Below are 15194 nucleotides of genomic sequence, written 5' to 3' on the forward strand. Positions count from 1 at the left end.
AATTACAGGCCACCATTCCATAAGGATCCCCAGGGCACAAGCTAGCTAACTTGAAAGGGTATTTTTATAATGAATTTCCACATGTCTATGGTGGAAAAAAAAAAAAAAAAAATTTTTTTTATAGTGGCACTTTATTTAAAAAGCCTAGATTAGTGTGTTTACACACACACACAAATATACAGCCAAATTTATTCTATGATACACATATAAGACTATGTAGACATCAACATTTATTTAATACCTTCCTTCTAGACAACAGACAAACGGCAAATGCAAGGATGCAGTAAACAATGATGTGATGCTAGAACCCAAATGCCTCTAGACAATGTCTCCACTGCCTCACCAACTTTCCCAATGGCCACAGGAGAGGGTCAGCCAATAGACTAGATCACTGTTCATAAGATGGTATTTTTAATAATAATCAAATTTAAATCATAAAAAATTATCTGACATAGTTCATATTTTTCATCTTTTTAAATCAAGAGTAGATGTAAGGTAGTTTTCCATGAGAAATTACCTTGTAAAAAACAAAATCTTTCTGAGACTAGAGGAAGCCCTGAACACATGGCCCCTGGACTCTCTGTTAACCCAGAACTAAAACCATTCCTGAAGGCCACTCTTCAGACAAAGATTTTACTAGACTATAAGACATAAAATAATACTCGAAAAGAGTGTGCTTCTTAGTTCAAGTAGATACATGAGACTAAATGGGCAGCTCCTGTCTGGAGGCAAGATAAGGCAAAAAGGGACAGGAGCTGGTTGAACGGACATGGGAAATCCAGGGTGGAAAGGAGAAGTGTACTAACATAGGGATAGCAGCTAGGGTCACATAACAATGTGTGTAAAAAACCTTTTGTATGAGAAACCAACTTGAGCTATAAATTTTCACTTAAAGCACAATAAAAGAATCTTATTCAGAATTTTAATAAGCTCAAGATAACATACATACATACAATAAAACTCTCCACGATCAAAATATTTGGTTCAACACCAAACTGAATGACAGTCTTATTTTTAATTTTTTACTGTCTTACAAGATAATGTCCAGTTTTAAAAAATATTGCAATTGTTGATATAGCATATTAAAGTATGCTCACATAAAAGAAAACACATTAATTTCTGGTTCTTGCTAAAGTCTGTAATGTTTCCTGCATGTGTAGTTAAGCATCTCAAATTGTTATGGTCTGCTAAATTATACTTCTATGTTTTGATGTTCCATGTATTTTTCTATTATTTTCATTGTATCATGCAAAGATGGGTAATAAATTATACTTTGTTCAAAATCTTCTTCAATAAACTATTAGAAATTCTAGCAAACTTTCCTTTACTCTAATCAGTTTCACACAATTCAGATATTTAAGTCTTGCCTGTTAGGAGAAACTTTCAGGTGAGAAAAGCATTAAGTCTAAATTCCTTGTATTCTACTGGTAATTGTCTAAGAGTTTTTCTTGTATGTGATTTTGCTTCTGTCCAATACTCAGAATGGTGTGTCAATGTCAAGCATGTTTGTGGCATCCTGAGACATGCCTAAAAGTACAAAGGGCTAGGAAGTCATGAGATTTAGAACTTTTACATTTAATAAATTTACAGCCTTGGAGCCCTATGGGGCAGTTCAACTCTGCCCTATAGGGCCACCATGAGTCGGAATCTACTCGACAGCAATGGGTTTAGTTTGTTTGGAGTATTATTTAAGAGAAAAGTTATTTTTTGCTTGGAAAAAATAAGTAGTAAATACAGTTCATGAAACCTAAGTTAGAAGGAAAAAATAAACACACACGCAAAAGCAAACTCTAGTTAGAGGACTGAGGGTGTCTCTGATCTGGAAACCAGTATTTTTTGATACACAAAATATGTCTGAAGTATCAACTAGAGAAAATTACTTCAAACCACCCCAGGGAAGAACCATGACAGATTCTCAAGACATTTTCAATTTTTTTTACATAAAAAGAAATGCTCCTTAGGCAAAGATTTTTTCCAACAGACACAGAATCCTAGCTCATTTCACCCTAGTCATCTTTGCCCTCACTGAAAGTCTACTCCTCCCACACAGTGCTGACATCTCTTCAGAATCTCACAATTGATCTGCAGTTGAACCGTGTCATGCCTTAGAGGAGCCTACAATGTGAAGTAACATGGAACCATAACTGGCAACTCCACTGCTCTCAGAGGTGGTTTCACTTATATATGTATTTCTTCTCATCACCTGTTATGAATTTCTACTCATTGCTGAGATATACTCACCTTGGAATATCTCGTTTTTACGTTGGGCTATTCTAATAGGACAGTGTAGCCCTGTACCAGGTAACTGGCGGCTACAACACAGAGTTTTCAGGTACAGAAGAGAAACATCACACAGAGAGTTGAGAGTGGTCAGATGCACTAAGTCTGGCCACTAACATTCTGAGCGACCTTGGGCTCAGCACTTGGCTTTCACAGCGCACACTTTCCCAGTCTACTTTTGTACACCCATCTTAGACGTATTCTTCATCCCTTCTCAATCAGACAGATGAGAATTAATCAATGTAATGCACAGTGTATGTGCTGAGGAGACCATTAAAAGGCAAGGACAATGAACTTGCATTATAATGATAACTGCTATACTCAAATGCTACAGAACAGCAATTACCATAAATTAAAAGAGCATCAGAGAAGTGTGGGAGAGGAAAAAATACAGACTTTGTTGTGTCTAAATCTACAGAAAGCCTTCACGTAAGCTATAAACAAGCAGAACTGTTATAACCCGAACCAATGGTGGAATCTATTGAAAACCTTGCTGATCGCTAGAGCCCACCATCTAAAACCAATCCCCTTTTCTATACAGAACATCTCTTCCCAGAGCTCAGAAGAAGCACTCACTTTCCCTACTTGTTCTTTTTTAATAATACCTAAAAGTAGGGGACAGCAGGTCCTCATTCACTGCAGAATGTACAGGGCAGTGAAAGGGATCAATGAAACAAAATGAAACTATCTTCAGTTCTGAAAAAATCATTATACTGTAGCCACGGAGTGCACTGCAATGACGATGGCTCTCACCGATCCTGTGGGACTTGCTGTACCTGAATGAGTGAACGGATCCTTAAAAGGAGTCACTTTGGCAGGACACGTACTTAATTTAGCGCTGCTTTCCACGCTCCTGACTGTGCAAGAATGTGGGTTTGTAGATTATCAAAAGGACGTCTTTCTGGAGCATCAGTTTTCCTCACAGATGTGAGGAAAGAAATCCTTTTAAATATTAAAATGGATACAGATAAGCCAAGGAGTGGAATGCAAAGTTTGCATGAATCTTCTAGATAATACAGACTTTGAAGAAATTTCCTGCATGTGGTTGTTCAGTTTTAGCTAAAGCCCCAGTTCTTGTGTCATTGAGAGTTAACTTTTCCTGGAGAAGAAAGATTTAAGAAGTAGTGCTTTAGGGCAAATCTTGATTCAATTTTCATTTTCTGATGATGTAATACGCAAAGAACACATAGAAGTTCTGGCTGGCCTGGGAGACAGCCTGGTGAAACTGTGCTGGGATTGACCTCGAGTGATTGACTGTGCTCTGTCATGCATTCTAAATGGGGACAATATTGCCGCCAAGAGGGCAAACACTGGTTCTTGTGGGTGAACAAGTCTTTGCTCTTTCAATAGTCTGTGGCCCTCCAAACAGCCACAAAAAAGGAGCCCGTGTGGTGCAGCGGTGGCTCAGTGGTTAAGGGCTTGGCTGCTAGCCAAAAGGTTGGCAGCTCGAATCCACCAGCCGCTCCTTGGAAACCCTCTGGGGCAGTTCTACTCTGTCCTATGTGGTCGCTAGGAGTTGGAACTGACTTGACAACAATGGGTTTGGTTCGGGTTGGTTTGGTGGTGCAGTGGGTAAGCACTCGGTTGCTAACCAAAAGATCTGAGGTTCGAACCCATCAGAAGCTCTGAGGGAGAAAGATGTGGCAGTCTGCTCCTACAAAGATTACAGCCTCAGGAATCCTGTGGGGCAGTTCTACTCTGTCCTATAGGGTCACTATGAGTCAGAACTAACTAGATGGCAATGGGCTCAATCAGCCACAGTACATAGAGACAGTGTACCTGTGGTATTAAATTTTCATGGCGGGGGTGACATTTAGGAAAAATAATGTCTAAAAAGGGTCCTTAGGGACAACTTGAGACACACTGCTCTGAGCACACACGTAAAGGAGCTGCTGGTACTTCCACCTCAGTGGCTGCCAACTGTTCAGCTATAAGAGCCCTTACTATTTCCCTCATGATCTGAAGCCGTTTTTCCTTTTTTTTTTTCTGACTCTATTTTGAAAGATGTGTCTAACAAGGAAACATCATCGTATCGATGACCACACTTTCCCATTTTCTGGGTCTTGTTCAACCATAGCTACCACAACAAGTTTCTATATTTGCGGGCAGAAGTAGAGGCATTTGATGTGTTTTCATGCATATGAAGTTATGGCTTCTCTTAGACTTTTAAAATATTTAAAACAGCACTTGACAGCACACAAAAATGATGGGCTAACTCACAACAACAATCATAGACTAAACTACAATGACATTTATTAAAAAATCTAACAATGCTGCAAGGTTCTTACGGTATTGTGTTAAACAGAAATGAGACAGAATTGACACAGTTTCTACAACCTTAATTGTGTGAAAATGTGCCCGGACCAAACACTAGAGGGAGGCGCTCCAAAATGGCAGTGAACTTCCTTACTGACAAGGCAGTTACTCTAGGTGACTTCTTTATCTTGTTTTTTCTGTAATTCCATTTTTTCTTCAATGTACTTGTACTACTTACATAATTAGGGGAAAGCACACAGATACAACAAAGCAGCCAGGGATCCCTCTGCTAGTTTCACAGGCTTGGGCTGCCCAAGGATCTCAACTGAGAACAAAAGACTGATTTTCCCAATTGGAAAAGTATAGAAAGCACACGATGAACAGCTTGCCTGAGGTTGTTCAAAAAATGGTCAGAATCCAGGCTTTGAAACCTTTGCCCTCCATCCTTTGTCATCGTTACTATTCCTCTGTTTACTGTCTTTATTTGACTTTGTCATTAACCACCTCCACAAATCCAGTTTAGCAACTGTTGCTACATGTATATGTGATTTTTTTGCCACTTTATTTTGGTTTAGCTACTGGTGGGAAGACAACACGGTCTGTTAACAAGTGAACAATAAATACATGTGTGCATAGCTTACTGGTAAAAAGAACTGGCTCGAATACTACCATACTGATAGGGACTTTGGGTAAATTACTAAATTTAACTGTGCCCCACTTTCTTCTACAAAGTGACATTAGTAATACCTAATTCAGAATTGTTGTGAGGAATAAAATTATACCTAGATTATGTATGCAAATGTATAAAATATTTTATTTATATATTTTTAAATTGTATCTATGTATCTATATCTAAAATACTCAGCACAGCATCTGGCATATAAGAAGTGCTTAACAAACTTTAGACATTATCACTGTGTATAACCTGAGACATAATCTCTCCAGTTATTTAGCAGTTCATTGACAATATTTGGGATAGGCATCAAGGCTCCTAGACCACTGATTTTCCCCAGCATAACAATATCTGAGAATTAGAAGAAAAAAATAACATGAATTTAACTCAAACACATCATCATTATGACTTTGTAATAAATTGGGCCTGGGAATTCTGGACACATTTATGCCATAAGCTTGAATTACTGCTGCTACTGGTACACCTGCCCAATTATGGAAGGGCATGGTTTAACTCACAGTTTTCATTAAATTAATTAAAAAACCTTCACAGACATTGCGGTAGATAATTATGATGATTAAGGCCAAAGTTATATAATTTTTTGAATGTATCTAGAAAATGGTAATAAAAGAGCTACATTAGGCTAATGAATGTAGATTTGTAAGAAATAAAATGCCAGGTTCTGAGGTTTCAAAACCAAAACTACTTAAGAACAAACATCTCAGGTAGTTAAACCGTGGTAATACACCACAACACTGCAATTTCCTTTGCCAAAAACACAAAATAAAACCAAACCTTAAAAAGACATAATTTACCTTAAAACTTCCTACCAGTAATGACAATACAGTCCAACCCTTGCATGAAGACTTGATTTCCAATCATGATTTTAAGAGAGATAACTATAGAATATTTGGCTCTAATATAAAATTCAGTTAATATAAAACACTCCCAATTTTCCTTTAAGCTAGTAAAGCCAAGTAATATTGGAATCAGTTCCCTTTATAATGAGATCTCCTTTCTGTTGTTGTCTGTGTATCTGGCAAGAATATCTTTTGCCAGTTACAAACACATTTAATACAAGTCATGTGCTAAAATTCTAGCATTGTTTTCAAGTGTTATATTGAAGTGCATTATAAATACTAAGGATATAAAAAATCTTCTGTAAAGCTAAAACTGTACATCATCAGAATACGCAATACAGATTTCCTGGGTTTTTAAAAACTGGGATGCAAACTGTAGCATATTATATATAGTAACAAGAGAAAAACAAACTGGAATATTAAATGCACACACAGAGTGAGAACACAGAAATGGAAGCCAGCTGAATGCTGACAGGCCCATGTGAAGACACAAGCAGATGATGAACAAACACGTTCACCCCGTATACAAGTATATGTCAATTTAATTTAAAATCCACTCACATTGTTTCTGATTTAACTACCTTTATGTTCTACTCTGTCCTATAGGGTTGCTATGAGTTGGAATTGACTCGACGGCACTGGGTTTGGTTTGGGTTTGGTTTATGACATATCCAGAGCCCTGGTGGTGCAGTGATTAAGAGCTCGGCTGCTAAGCAAAAGGTTGACAGTTCGAATCCACCAGCCACCCCTTGGAACCCTTTTGGGGCAGTTCTACTCTGTCCTATACGGTCGCCATGAGCTAGAATCAACTCGACAGCAACAGGTTTGGTTTCAGTTTTTTTTAATGACATATTCATGGCATTAAATGTCAATGGTTACTTTTAAAAATCTTTAAGAAAATTATAAAACACTTTCTTTCAGAGGACTAAACATTTGGAAGGCTCTTTGAGTATGTGAACACTCACCTAAAGATTAAAAAAAAAAAAAGTTCTTAATGAAAACACATTATTGTTGTTAGCTGCCGTAAAATTCACCCCTGACTCACAGTGACCTCACACAAGATCCTGTGCTGTCCCATCAGGGGCTGCAGATTAGACCATCGTGATCCACAGGGTTTTCAGTAGCTGATTTTCTGACGCAGATCACCAGGCCTTTCTTCCTAGTCTGTCTCAGTTCGGAAACTGTTAAAAGCAGTACAGCACCCTAGTACCACACAAGCCACTGACAGCTGGGTAGTGGCTGTGCTTGAGGAGCACTGGCTGGACTCCAACCTGGGTTTCCCACATGGAAGGCAAGGCGTCTACCACCAAAGCATCAATGGTTCATAAAACACATTAGTTACTATAAAATAAGGACAGTTAGAATCCTGAAGGCACACAAGCCTTTGGTCTCAAAGTTTTGGACGGAGCGACCTGATCTAGAAGGCAACCCAGTTTCCCTCTGAAATAAACCAGAGACAGGCTGGAGGTCAGTACGCTGCATGTGAACAAGCATGCTGTTGCGAAAAGGCACCTTATCTTCTGTGGTTTGACTGTTTCTACAGGGACTTTGGAGGGTGCAGATGTATCTGATGTTACAGGTCACCGCGGTCCTCAGAGTAATAATCAGGACACTTTTATCACTTGGGTAAAAGCCAGGTCAGGCTTCTGGTAGACAGGGATATTTCAACATGGTTGGCAACTCAAAGTTCTTCCTTGAAACTCTAGGGATACTAACCAGAATTCATACAGCTTGAAATCAACCATGTGAGTGATGCTCCTTTGGGCTCTAAAGCACCCACAGCAGCTGTGAAAACACTGTTTTGGGCATAACCCCCTCTATAGTTTGAGTATGTATTTCTTTTATCCAGTGTTGAAGATACTGAATAATTTTTTAAATCATTCATGGTACTCTTCTCCAAGTTAGAATTTAACCTTCTTCCTTAAAGGATTTGCCTCCTTCTGTTATATAGAAGCTGTCAGATATTGGCTCTTTCTTCTTGACTTTGTACATCTATCCTTTCTACTGGAACCACAGGGTTTCGTTGGCTACACACTGATATATTTGAAACCTTGTAATGACTAGAAGTAAACTGGTAAGAGAATACAGACCAAAATTTGAAAAGGTTAATACAGTATTCTATGTTTTCTTGAGTTACCTGCAAGTGTAGGTAAACCTAAAAAACCACAGGGGGATTTCTGCATCTCCTACACATGGCACTGAAGACATAAAACTACCATGTTGATAATTCCCCAAGCAGTATTTCATCATTAATGGTTATGAGTACAATTTGTTATTTACTAAAATATCCTTCTACTTGATGGCTGGTAGTGGGGCAGTGCACTCTAGCCTCAAGTAAGCTATGAAAATGAACAGTTTGGTGTTTCTGTAAATTCTAAAGAGATTTTTTACCTTAATGAAGAAGTAAGAGAACAAAGCATTTCCACGTACAAAGGGACTTACCCCTTCTCCCATATTTGATAAGGCTAGTGGTTAAGAGTGAATACATTTTTAATCAAAGAATGTGCTGTGCTGATGACTCAGAGATAATATGCAGCCTGATTCTGTATCCCATGAAGCAATCCTGTAGGCATTCCTCTCGTAATACAAGCTCTATAAGTTTAATATAAAGGTGCTAAAAATACATTCTTAGGTTGGCAATACTCATTACATGATACGGACATAAAAAGCTACTCTTAAAAGCAAAAAGCACTATAGAAACATAAGGTATTATTATGACCATTAGCTACCACACCTGGACATGAAGGGAGCTGATCATAGTCCTGCGAGGTCCTGTTGGATTTGACATTTTCACCTGGTAATCTCCTAGCAGGGGGCAGAGGAACTTGGCCACTTGCTGGATCAAAAAAGGGATCTTAAAAATAAAGACAATTTTCAAATTAAAAGGTTAATTATTGACTGACTAAAGAAAAAACTTCAGAAATTTTCTATAAAGATCACAGTTTTTGAAAATGAATTAGAAAGTTAAGCTCATGGCTGATATTGACCATTTTCTAATCTGTCTATATGTTTTCTAATTTATGCAACACTTGCTCAAAATATGCTCTTCCCATTTATAGATAATATGAAATACTAAGTTTATATTTATATTTTTCACATCTCTTATTTATCAGGTCATTTTTAATACAACTTGAATCTAAATTTTATTTTCTGTCCCAATCTATCCTGTACAATGAATGAAAACAGTTTTAAAATAAAAGTGAGAAAATTGGGTTTGGGATTTTACAACCAACTGAATACTATCAAATCCCTTAATCTAAGAATTGTTGCTAACTGCCATCGAATCAGTTCCTGCTCATGGCAGCCCCACGTGTGCGGAGTAGAACTCTTCCATAGGTTTTCAGGGCTGTGACCTTTCAAAAGCAGATCACCAGGCCTGTCTTCTGAGGCACCTCTGGGTGGGTTCGAACCACCAGCCTTTCGGCTAGTAGTTGAGCACTTAACCATTTGCACTACCCAGGGATTCCATTATGGGCAGACTCACCTGTAAAACAGAGCTGACACTTGACATTTTGAGGGCTAAGAGAATGAGTGTTTGTGAACTCTCCTACACAGAAGACAGGGTTATAGTATTATACTGGACACTCTAAGGACTAAGAGAAGGAGTGTATGTGAACTCTCCTACACAGGAGACAGGGTTATAGTATTATACTAGACACTCTAAGGACTAAGAGAATGAGCGTGTGTGAACTCTCCTACACAGGAGACAGGGTTATAGTATTATACTGGACACTCTAAGGACTAACAGAATGAGTGTGTGTGAACTCTCCTACACAGGAGACATGGTCATAGTATTATACTGGACACTCTAAGGACTAAGAGAATGAGTGTATGTGAACTCTCCTACACAGGAGACATGGTCATAGTATTATACTGGACACTCTAAGGACTAAGAGAATGAGTGTATGTGAACTCTCCTACACAGGAGACAGGGTCATAGTATTATACTGGACACTCTAAGTACTAAGAGAATGAGTGTATGTGAACTCTCCTACACAGGAGACAGGGTTATAGTATTATACTGGACACTCTAAGGACTAAGAGAATGAGCGTGTGTGAACTCTCCTACACAGGAGACAGGGTTATAGTATTATACTGGACACTCTAAGGACTAACAGAATGAGTGTGTGTGAACTCTCCTACACAGGAGACATGGTCATAGTATTATACTGGACACTCTAAGGACTAAGAGAATGAGTGTATGTGAACTCTCCTACACAGGAGACATGGTCATAGTATTATACTGGACACTCTAAGGACTAAGAGAATGAGTGTATGTGAACTCTCCTACACAGGAGACAGGGTTATAGTATTATACTGGACACTCTAAGTACTAAGAGAATGAGTGTATGTGAACTCTCCTATACAGGAGACAGGGTTATAGCATTATACTGGACACTCTAAGGACTAAGAGAATGAGTGTATGTGAACTCTCCTACACAGGAGACAGGGTTATAGTATTATACTGGACACTCTATGGGAAAAATAATTATTGTTAGTTGAGGCATTAAAAATTGTGCTATTGTTAATGTTAAGGTTTGAATGTACAGCTAAATATGGTTTTTGACTACCCTGACAACCAACCAGTAAGACAGCATCTGAAAAAGTAAAAAATATGAATTGCAGACAAATTAAAAATTAGTTTACTACTTGTAATTACAGGTATTGGGGGCCCTGGTGGAGCAATGTTTAACTGCTCAGCTGCTCATGGAAAGGTCAGTGGTTTGAACCCACCAGCAAGCTTTGTGACCGAAAAGGCCTGGCAGTGTGTTCCCATGACAATTACAGCCTAGGAAGCTCTGTAGGGCAGTTCTACTCTGTCATATAGGGTCGCCCTGAGTCAAGATCAGTCTGATGGCACATGACAGCAGCAGCTATAGGCATTAACTTGGACTCACAAGAGAAAAAGATTTTGTCAGTGTGGCTATATCAAACCGGTAACCTTAAATTTAACTTTTGTATTAGCAACGTACATATTTAAATCCTTACAACAGATTCCTGTTTGGAGTACAATCTATTTTTCACTGATAATTTATTTAGCCACTACTTTTACCTCAATAGAAACCCTGGTGGCATAGTGTTTAAGTGCTATGGCTGCTGACCAAATGGTCGGCAGTTCAAATCCGCCAGGCGCTCCTTAGAAACTCTACGGGGCAGTTCTACTCTGTCCTACGGGGTTGCTTTGAGTTGGAACCGACTTGACGGCAGTGGGTCTGGTTTTTTGGTTTTTTTTTTTTTTTTTTACCTCAACTTCCTGTTTTACTCTCTCGTATTACTTCCTTTTATGTCTGCCAGTATTTCCAAAGGTCCCACAAATTCTTTTGAGATCAGGGGGCTTTGTCTTAAGTATCATGTTTGTATAATATACCCTAACAAAAACACAGTACACCTAGCACACTGCTTGGCAGAGATGCTGGGCTAAATAAATATTTACTTTTACTATCAACACTAAAATTCAACCCAGCCAGATTTAGATTTTTTATAAATTCCAAATCATCAAAATTTGAATTGCTGATGAAAGGCCAAAATTACAAATATTAAATCAGATCTGATTATATTTCATTGTGTTAACTTCCATCTGAGCTTGATATTAAGAATATGTAAGATTTGGTTATTTAAGAAGAAAAATTATGCTTAGGCATTGCCTACTATTTATATTAATTTGTGACTAGATACGTAAAGTAGGAGTTTAAGACATTCATTATTCTTCCCACTCCTTTTATATTAACTATCACCGGCTTTGATGAGAACTTTCTGACCTAAGCAAGGTTACCTAACTTGCTTTCATTATTCCAATATTAAAATAACTGTTAAGATTTGAGCTTTGAATATCTGAAGAGTCAATGGTTCAGCCTCATTAATTTTGCTGAAACATCTTAGGAGGCAGAGCTCAGAGGGAACAAGTACAGAAATCAGATTCCATGGTACAAATGTTAATCTTCTGGTTTGCAAGAGGTTACCAAAGAAACTAAATCTGGTGATTTCTGCATAAACTTATAAATTTCCCCACGATTCAGATTTAAATATTCAATAAAGAATTACATTCAGTTATTGTATATTCTAAAATGTCCCCAATATAACACTAGGTTGGAAGCCCCGGTGGTGTACTGGTTAAGTGCTACGACTGCTAACCAAGAAGCTGGCAGTTCAAATCCGCCAGGCGCTCCTTGGAGACTCTACGGGGCAGTTCTACTCTGTCCTACAGGGTCACTGTGCGTCGGAACCAACTCGACGGCAGTGGATTTGGTTTTTTTGATAACACTAGGTCAGATGAAAGATTGTCTTTTGCAATACGTACCTTTTTAATTTCCTCAGGGGTAACTTATAGGTTTGTTAGATATACTCATCCTATTTTGAATTATTTATTTATTTAAGGTTAAAAAAGTAAATTCTGGGTATATTTCAGAGTCATAAACAGACACTCTAGAAAACTATATAGGTATACTATATTACTCCATTAATCTATTTTACTTAAAATTCACAAGATACACTAAAAATATTCCCACTAATAGCACCACTGCCTTGCTTCATGCTAAGTTTGCTACCGGTCAGGTATAGAGAAGACAAATCGATAGCAAGTTATAAAATGGTGCTTAATTCAGCGTTCAAGTTTTAAAGGAGGAACACAGTAACTACAGAGTGCAGTAATAGAATATAACTTTCAACTGTCCCCCGATAAAGAACTTTTGAAAATCAATAGTTTAAAAAATATATTCTTCAAAAACTATTTAAAGTACATTTTTATATTCACATTTATGATTAAAACACACAAAATGAAAAGACGACAGCCAATACACCACATATATAGTATACCAATAAATACTTGAGAAATGAATAAACACAACGTAATTAACTGACTGTAAAAGCAAAGACATTCTTTTATTACCACCGCCTATGATTTATGATTTATAGTACAATAATACAAGATGGACAATTTAATACTTATTTTAGTGATTATAAAAAACTAGGAAAAGACTGGGCTGCTAACAAAAAGGTCGGCAGTTGGAATCTACCAGCCACTTCTTGGAAACACTATGGCGTAGTCCTACTCTGTCCTATAGGGTCGCTATGAGTCAAAATCAACTCGATGGCTATGGGTTTAGACGGGTAACTATAAAAAAAAGTGGAAAAATATGCATCGATCAAAATCATGCTGTGTAAGATATCTAAAAGCATGGCAAAAGTTCATGGTACATTAAGTATAAAAAGGTTGTAAACAGCATATATTATGTGAAATAAAGTTTACATAAATATTAAGATATATATATACACACACAGACAAAAATGTAGAAGGAAACATTAACAGACATCTCTAGGAAGAGGTAGCATAGTATTCTTAATTTTTTTTCTTCCCATTATCTGAAATACTTCCAAATTTTTACTGAAGTGTAGAAAAAGAGGCAAATAAAATTGAATAGTTAAAACAGGGGCATGTTCTCCTCGGAGGTGTAAAAAAACTGGAGGATTTATCAGTTATTGCCAAAATTTAAAAATAATATAATGATGAGTCTAACTGCTGGAAGGAGTCTGAAAAGCTAATTAGGTAAAAGAGTTTCTCCCCTCTTAGCTGCTCTCGCTCTTTAATTCCCCTTCATAAATCCCCCAATGTGTAATTAAACTCCTCCAGCATTAGAGAACTCCCTACCCTCTGAGACAGTTTATTCTACTTCTGAACAATTCTTCATAATTTAGGAAGCTTTTTCTTAAATTTCTCCTTTTTAATACTTCTTCTCACTGGTCTGTCTTTTACTTTCTATAAGGGACGCATGGAATATATCCCCTCCTTCTTTCCCAAATACTGTAGTTGAAGACAATTCCAATGTATATCCAAGGTCTTCTCTTCTCTGGGTTAAACACCCTCATTTCCTTTAATCCACCTAATGTGGTTTGGACGCCCTTTTCCACCCTGGTTGCACTCCTCTAGTAATATCCTGGCCCAGTGGCTCTCAAACTTGAACAAGCACCAGAAACACTTGGGGGACTTGTGAAAACACAGATCACTGGGTCTCAGTCCCAGCGTTTTTGATTTAGTAAGTCCTGGGTAGATCCCAAGGATTTTTATTTATAACAAATCCCCAGGTGGCGCTGATGCTGGTGGTCTATAAACCAAACTTTGAGAACCACTGTTGTAATCCAATCTGTCAAGACCTATATACAGTTGTTCCCCGTGGCTGACCACCGTGTGGCCGCACCGCCACCTCGGATCAGAATTCTGTGAGTGCAACCATCCACGACATGAGCTTGCTTGGTAGCGACATCATGACAGGGCTTCACAAAGGTCCTTGTCAACACAACTCCCTACACCCTTTTCAACAACCGTTGCTAATGATCCACACTTTCCGCACGTAACTGCATTTCTGCATCCAAAAGGAACGCTTTCATTTATCTCGAATGAAGCCCATTTTGCTAGCATTCAGAGTTGAACTGTGGTTTGAAGATTGGAAAATGAAGGCTGGATTTCACAGAAAAGTATGACTTCAGGTTAGAGATACAGTGAAAGAAAGATGGAGTTGGCTATCGAATACGTTGTGCAATCTGTGAAGTGTACAAGGGCACCCAGTTATGGCATGAGCGGCGCTAAAATGCAGCCTTTCCTTGATCCCCAAGCCACCAGACATGGCACAGGGTGGAGCGAGGGATGTCTATCTCCACTACCGTCCCAAACAAAGTACCTTTTTGTAATTCAGACAAAAGCACCTAAAATGCTAGATGTAACCTTCAGTTTGGAGACAAAAAAGTATAAAAGCCTTTTCAAGGACCCTTCAGGTTTTGTTAAGATATAGTCAGCCAGTACATAATAGATGACCCACATACTGCAGCGGGATTAAGTATTTTAGAGGCATCATTGTATACTCCAAGTAATGTGTGTGTATGTCCCAACACTTGTGTGTCTTATCCACACATTCTCTCAAATATTCTAAATTATCAAGTTGGGTGGCACAGATGGCTAAGCGCTCGACTACTAACCAAAAAGTTAGCAGTTTTAACCCATCCAGAAGTGCCTGGGAAGACAGGCCTGGCAATGTACTTCTGAAAGGTCATAGCCTTGAAAACTTTATAGAGCAGTTCTAGTCTGCACACATAGATTCCCCATGAGACAGAACCGATTTGATGGCAACCAATGG

At 38.2% G+C, this 15194-nt stretch overlaps 1 protein-coding gene across 4 annotated transcripts in view; it reads right to left on the bottom strand.

Annotated features, from left to right (window-relative positions):
- CBLB (Cbl proto-oncogene B) overlaps positions 1-15194 on the bottom strand; it is a 135619-nt gene that overhangs the window by 4594 nt on the left and 115831 nt on the right. For all 4 annotated transcript variants that reach the window (XM_049858191.1, XM_049858189.1, XM_049858190.1 and 1 more), the window contains one exon: positions 8804-8923. In XM_049858191.1, coding sequence (XP_049714148.1) covers positions 8804-8923 — 120 coding nt within the window. The remainder of the gene's footprint in view (positions 1-8803; positions 8924-15194) is intronic.

This window comes from Elephas maximus, chromosome 18 (genome assembly GCF_024166365.1).
Source record: "Elephas maximus indicus isolate mEleMax1 chromosome 18, mEleMax1 primary haplotype, whole genome shotgun sequence".
Lineage (NCBI taxonomy): Eukaryota > Metazoa > Chordata > Mammalia > Proboscidea > Elephantidae > Elephas > Elephas maximus.